This window comes from Penaeus chinensis, chromosome 9 (genome assembly GCF_019202785.1).
Source record: "Penaeus chinensis breed Huanghai No. 1 chromosome 9, ASM1920278v2, whole genome shotgun sequence".
Classification (NCBI taxonomy): Eukaryota; Metazoa; Arthropoda; class Malacostraca; order Decapoda; family Penaeidae; genus Penaeus; species Penaeus chinensis.
The window spans coordinates 11,459,751-11,467,250 of record NC_061827.1 but is presented as its reverse complement, the minus strand read 5'-3'; the positions used below and the strand labels follow the sequence as shown (position 1 = coordinate 11,467,250).

The window sequence follows — 7,500 nt, the reverse complement described above, 5'->3', positions numbered from 1 at the left end:
GAGAGAGAGGCGAAAGAGAGAATTACAGGTACAGGCAGTTCACATATTTGGCAACAAGGATACCCTAAAAACTGCGTCACGTGAAACAAGCATAAAACTGAAATATGCAAAGCACAGCTAATTTCCCTGAGTTTATAGTCCAGTGTATGCTTGAAGGTCCGTTCAGTACAAAGGTATTAAGCTAACAAGTGATACGCTAATATTAAGTGATACTCTGACGGCGATAAGTAAGCATTAAGTTAGTTTCTTGATATTAGGTATTAAGTTGACAATAATGGTAATAAACTTTGACGAAGGTAGTAAGTTGACAGATAACAAGTGATATTAAGGAATTGAGTTAACATGAATATTTTACGTAAACATTAGGAATATAGGTAATAGTTGACAATAAGGCATGGAATGAATATTTAATTATATTAAGATACTATGCTAACCTTAAGGTATTATTAAGTTGACTCTACGATTCATAAAAGTAACAGTTATTTAGTATCATATGAATACAGAAAACTACCATTAACTAAATATTAATATATCACTTAGTCCCACTTCCATGTCCCAACAAAGAGGTTGTATACAGATACGTATCTGCATAGCACATATGTACACTATGTACAGAACGGCGTAGGGACGGCGCAGAAAGTTAAGGGGAGTTAATTGGATCTGATACAGAGCAGAACAGAACGCCGTTGTTTTATAGACATTTCATGAGGGTAAATCACGTGGTACAGGAGTACATGCAGCGGCCGTGTCTTATCTTTTTGCCTTAAATATTTGATGAGGTTATGAATAACGTCTCCTTTGAATAGCGTACGTGTTCTTTGGTGTTTTGAGTGAAGCTTTCCTCTAAGTCAAACAGTAAAATCCATATGTGTTTATCTCGCGATATTGATACAAACAACTATAGATGAATTATAATATGTGTATAAATGGCATATGCTATTAGGTATTTCATTGTTGCACGGTATTTTTCCTTCAAGTCACGCATGAAACTATTGCCCGCTTCTCTTAAGCTTGTAGTCGATTCAAAGAACTAGCATTCCTTGTAGTAATATCCATAGTTTTATTATTTCGAGGTGTACGTAACAGCGGTTACGTACACCAGTTATTTGAGTACTTAATTTGATCTCTGAAAAGGTAGCGGGAGGTTGCTAAGCACTCGTCGACAGTAAGTTATGAACCTCTCCCCAGACACATATTTGGATCAAAGAATTTTAACTTCTCCCGGTGTGACTCATACCCACTAGAGCTGTCGGTACTCCGGCCTGCGGCGGGGCTCCAATGTCATAAGATCTTAATTTTCCTCATCCACTGCTCTGGTTTGCGGCTGTCCTCGATGGGCTCTTCGTGAACCATCTGCCTGAGGCCGCTTTATATATATTCAAACAAAAGTGACACATCGCACTTGGCAAGTGGAAGGTGGCAAGTGACAGTAATATTGTCATAATTATCAATGTTACTTTGAAGAATAAGGTAAAGGACTTTGGGGCAGGTTGTAAGGGAAATTTATCCAAAACTTCCTGCCCTCTTTCTCGAGTTTAGGGTGACCCCTGAGCTGAAACTACTGCACATCAGTGCATCAATGTTTTCGTTGAACAGCACGAGCGGCATCTCTGTTTACATTTTCGTATTACGTATTACGGCTTGAATGTATTGGAGCATGAGATCACTCTGACACAAAATTCGATACAAACCATTAAACTACTACCCTCAAAATACTTGTTTGGATTTTTCTTCCTTCAAATAATCAAATTATTTCTATCATTTAACTAAGGAGAGCATTGCTTTTGTACTGAGGTGAGGTTTTATCATACAAACATTTGTATTTCCACAGATTGTACAAATATTGAGTTGATTGGTGTATTGCCTGGAAAAAGCACGGTTGTGTAAGAGAGCACACACACATCGCATTGTTTCCTCGTGCGTGGTTGCCCTCATCTAAAGCCTCGCTCATTGGGCCACCGAAGCAGTGTTGTCAAATGTTTGGCGAAAATCTGAATATACACTTCAAAACTACTCTGTGAATCCCATACATCCAAAAGTTTTCCTTTATTATACGATATTTGATTTTAACATTTTTAAAATCAACTCGGCTAATAACAACTTTGGATGTAAGAGTTCCATTAAATTTGGACAACACAATCCGAGGTGGCGGGTAGCACGCTGAAAAATGACGGACAAGTCGGATATCAGCGTCGCAAGTGGTCGCACGTGGCACACGCGACGTGCCACTCCACTCTGCGAGAAAGGTTCCATATATATTTCCGTATGTTCGTTTTCAAACGGCATGCCACGTGCGACGTGCAATATTGATATGTCTTAATACTAAGCTTGTGACCGTTGATTTCGAGGGTCTTTCTTATCTTTATTACCGCCCTTGTATGACAAAGAGAGGCCTATTACTTGGAAATAATTGCGTATTAGTTTCCTATATATGGGTATTATATTTTTTCTTTAAAATTTACATTATTTTTAGTGCAGGAACTGAGAGAGGGATGTAATGGATCTATATCAATCAAGAGGTCTTTCCTTTACCTCTTTAGATAACTAATGTATGCGCATTTAAGCTAGAATCTTTTATTTGCAAATTGTATTTTAAGGGTCGTCAAGATGGTTTGTAGTATATATGTGTGTATATATGAAACACTGTATAGCTAATTTGCAAAAAAAAAAAAAAAAAAAAAGACTTTTCGAGTAGAAAGTGCCATTATTGGAAGAGTACAGTTTTCCGATTTTCATTGCTTTTTCTTGGTGAGAAAAAAGAATAGCTTTGCAATAGTTTTTTAGGATGGTTATTACACTGGGGTAAATTAATCCAGGAGCATTAAAGGATAGAAACCTCTTCCCCAATGTGACCGGTTGTAAGAAATGTATATATGTTTATACTGTATTGTATTCGAACAGATTTTCACACACACACACACACTAATGGCATTTTCTACTCGGAAATCAGCCTATATCTTATAGTCAACCCCCTTATAAAAATATATATATATATTTTCTCCAAATAAATTTGACAATATCCTTGTTTCTTCTAGATACCTATATTAGGATATAATTTCTGAGGTCAGTGCACTAGGCCCAAGCATCGAGATGGCCTCGTCCGCCGACAGCCTTTCTGATACAGAAGGCAACGGGAAGGAGAGAGGTAACTGGTCACACAAATGCGACTACCTCTTCACAATGGCGGGCTATGCCATCGGGCTCAGCAACGTGTGGCGATTCCCTTACCTATGCTACATAAATGGCGGAGGTAAGAATCAGAATAAAAGACGCCGTGGATGATGAGAATGAGAAATTTGAACGATATGAGTCTAGCTTGGGGGTCTCGAAATCGCTGTTGAATCTCTTTCTTGGCTGATCATTAGTATCAGTCTCCCAATTATATATCTTTTACATGGTTCTCGCGGCTATACAGGAGCGTTCCTGATTCCATATCTGCTGATGCTGGTGTTGGTGGGCATTCCGCTGTTCTTCCTGGAGACGGCCGTTGGGCAGTTCAGCTCATCCAGTTGCCTCACTGTTTTCTCTGTTTGTCCGGCTTTCAAAGGTAAGTATTCCTTGAGTTTTAGTCGTGTAAAGTCATGCATGTAAAATCTCTGTATGATTTTCAGTTTAATATGATGTAGTGATCATCATTATATATATATATTTCTTTCTTTCTTTCTTTTATTATTATTTTTTTTTCACTCTCTTTCTTTAAGAAAAGCAGACTTTTTGCAGAAGCACAGTTGCATATACTGTATCTATGTAAGTGTGGAGTGGATCAAATCAATATATGACTCATAACCTGATCTCACTTATGCCAGTGTTATCATGCTCATACCTTATTAATACTCGTAATGAATCTTTTACACGCACCTCATGATGACCCATATAGATACTCCAACTTGGCAAACTTAACCCAATCCAATGAAATATATATCCCCGAAATACTAAAGCTTATACACGATACACTCTTGTCATGCAGGTCTTGGCATGGCGTCCATTGCTATCAACCTAATGACCCTGACGTACTACATTGTCCTTGTGTCGTTCCCCGTCCTGTTCCTCACCTACTCTTTCAGCTGGGAGCTCCCTTGGGCTTCGTGCGGAAACAGCTGGAACTCGGCCAACTGCACGGTTGTATGTATGGCAGTTACTGTGGTTGTTTAATATTCCTGCAGGGATAGGGTACTTTCATTGTTGGGGTTTTTATGTTTTTGTTCGTTTGTTAGTAGGATTCTAGATGAAAAATGTGTGTGTGTATGTGTGTATGTAAACATACATACATACATATATATATATATATATATATATATATATATAAATATTACACCCGCCCACGTACACGCAAGGACCTTGCGCACAGACACGCACACGAATACGCACACGCACCCGCATACACACACTCACACGCACACGCACACGCACACGCATACACACACTCACACGCACACGCAAGGACCTTGCGCACAGACATACACACGCACACGCACACGCATACACACACACACACACACACACACGCACACGCACACGCACACACACACGCACACACACACACACACGCACACACACACACACACACACACACACACACACGCACACACACGCACACACACGCACACACACACGCACACACACACACATACACACACGCACACACACACACACACACACACACACACACATACACACACAAACACACACGCATGCACACGCACACACACACGCACGCACACACACACACGCACACACACACACACACGCACACACACACACACACACACACACATGCACACGCACACGCACATGCACACATACACAAACACGCACACACACACACACACACGCACACGCACGCACGCACACACACACACACACACACACACATATATTATATATATATATATATACATATATTTATGTGTGTATAAATATACATATATATATAGATAGATAGATTTTTGGGTGTCTGCAGAGGTTTGCGCTGGATTTCTAGCTAGTTTTTGTTATTCTTATAACATTAATGGTAGTAATAATAATGATGATAATAGTGATAATCATAATGACGATAATAGTGATGATAATTTATAATTTTTGTCATTTTCATTATTATTATTATCATTGTTATCATATTATAACTATTATCATTATTATTATTGTTATTTGTATTGCTATTGTTATTATTATTATCATTGTTATCATATCATAACTAATATCATTATTATTATTATTATTATTTTTATTGCTATTGTTATTATTATTATCATTATTATTATTATTATTATTACTATTACTATAATGATGATAACGATGTAATCATGATGATGATGCAATGGTAATTGGCAACTGCTTTATTTAATGACTCACTATCAGGATCAACTTAAATATAAAATATATAATGATTATAAGAAGTAGATGAATTAACACAGACAGTTAGTAAATATGAATAACAATTTTTTTATAATTCACTAAAAGCATCTCTTGAAAAAACACTATTGAAATATTAATTCTAAAATAATGACTGAGCGCCTATCAAAGGATTGCAAACTATTAATGAAATAAATATAAAAAATATTTATCTTTTCTCTTTTTTCTTTTTTTCTTTTATTTGGTATTTCCCTGAATAAATTCAGCAAAGACGACATTAGCCTCACGAAAAGAAAGTCTAAATTGTGTCTATTTGAATATTTTCCCGGTTTAAATTTTTATATACGAAATGCCGTATTTTTTTTCTCATTTTCTTTGTTTATTTGTACATATATCCATTTATTCATCCATTTATTTATCGGCTAACTTAACTAAGATAATGTACAATCCTTCCCGTTTACATAAAAAAGGGTTTACAACAAAAAATCAACCATGAATGCATATAAAATATCTTCCTCTGTCTTATTAAATCAAGGTCCAACTTCTGTCTCGAACGATCTGCTCTTAATAAATTCACTACCACTTCAAAGCGAACCCACATTCAGCTTTCTACGGCAGATAATACGTACACAAAAGCTCCTTTTTCTTTAAATCTCTCACGTGCGCCACTAGAAAAGAGATTAATAACAAGGCTCGAGAAACATGGATTACAGCTTTGTGCCAATCCATTTCGGAATTAATGATCCGCCAACTCGTATGTGCATCTGCAGCGGAATTGATTAGGCAGTAACACGCTCAGGTACTTCGCCCCACTTTGCAGGAAGTAGAAGTGGGAGGGGGCGGGGTGGGGGGAAGGGACACAATAAAAAGGAGAAATAAAAAGATATAGAAAAAGAACAGAAAGAAAGAACGATTGGTTGGAAGGTAGATAGGGAGGGAGAAGAGAGAAGAGAGATCACACACACACACACACACACACACACACACACACACACATACACACACACACACACACACACACAGAGAGAGAGAGAGAGAGAGAGAGAGAGAGAGAGAGAGAGAGAGAGAGAGAGAGAGAGAGAGAGAGAGAGAGAGAGAGAAAGCGATAGATAAAAAGATACAGAGAGAAAAAAGAGCGGGGCTGACAAACAGAATTCAAAATGTGTTTCCGAAATAACTGCATTTACTTTTCTGAGAATAGTTTATAATGTCTGTTTAAGTCTACTGCCGTTCGCAGAATTTAGGTTTATTGATTAGCTAGCTCAAATACACGCTGTATTTTATCTTCATTTTATTTCATGTTTTTCAAATATATAACACGCAAAAATATATCATAAACGTTTATAAGCACATGCACATACATGGTGTGCATTTGCATTTGCACGATTGTGTGTGAGTGTGTGTCTGTGTGTGTATTATATAATTATGTTTATGTATACACACACTGAATGCATATATGTATGCAGTTACATACATATATGTATAAATACATATATATAAGTATATATATATATATATATATTTCGATATAGATTTCGACGAACACTCAAAAATATTTAACGACTGCGGAACCTCTGTTAACAGGGTAGGCCCCACGAAAGCGCTAACATGGAAGACGGCGTTTCTTCAGCTGATGAATTCTTTCAGTAAGTATCGCATCTGTCGATTGTTCTCTTCATGATATGTTTATCAGGTACCAGTATCGCGGTGCGTGTTGTTGCTGTCTATACTCCAGTGAGAAGACAAATAAACTAAGTAAAACATAAAGGTATACTTGCACATAAAAAAACACATATACATGAAAATTACATAAACCACTGTAAAGTTTAACCGTATGCCTGGTGCGTTTGTTTACCTCCTGACTTTAACGAAAAGGACAGCATGAAATGAAGAAGATAATTGCGTCCTAAGATGACAGATAATTTTTCATCTGTAACTTAAGCATCAGTATGTTCATGTTATTGCACTTTATCTTAATGATTGTCGTGTAATAACGTGAAATTGTCGATGTTTTTGGTATAGATACGTTTAAAAATAACAAACATTTGATAAACGCAATTTCGGGCTGTTCGTCTGAGAACACCTTTGATGCTCATAATAACACACGAGAAAGAGAGAATAAAAGAATAAATGAGAGAAAAAAAGGAT

The 7,500-nt window shown here is 37.1% G+C and overlaps 1 protein-coding gene across 1 annotated transcript in view; it reads left to right on the top strand.

Moving 5' to 3' along the window:
- Positions 1-3,041: 3,041 nt before the first annotated feature.
- Positions 3,042-7,500, top strand: part of LOC125028653 (sodium- and chloride-dependent betaine transporter-like) — a 5,576-nt gene continuing 1,117 nt past the window's right edge. The window contains exons 1-4 of the mRNA XM_047618128.1: positions 3,042-3,250; positions 3,416-3,547; positions 3,968-4,122; positions 6,937-6,998. Coding sequence (XP_047474084.1) covers positions 3,091-3,250; positions 3,416-3,547; positions 3,968-4,122; positions 6,937-6,998 — 509 coding nt within the window. The 5' untranslated portion in view covers positions 3,042-3,090. The remainder of the gene's footprint in view (positions 3,251-3,415; positions 3,548-3,967; positions 4,123-6,936; positions 6,999-7,500) is intronic.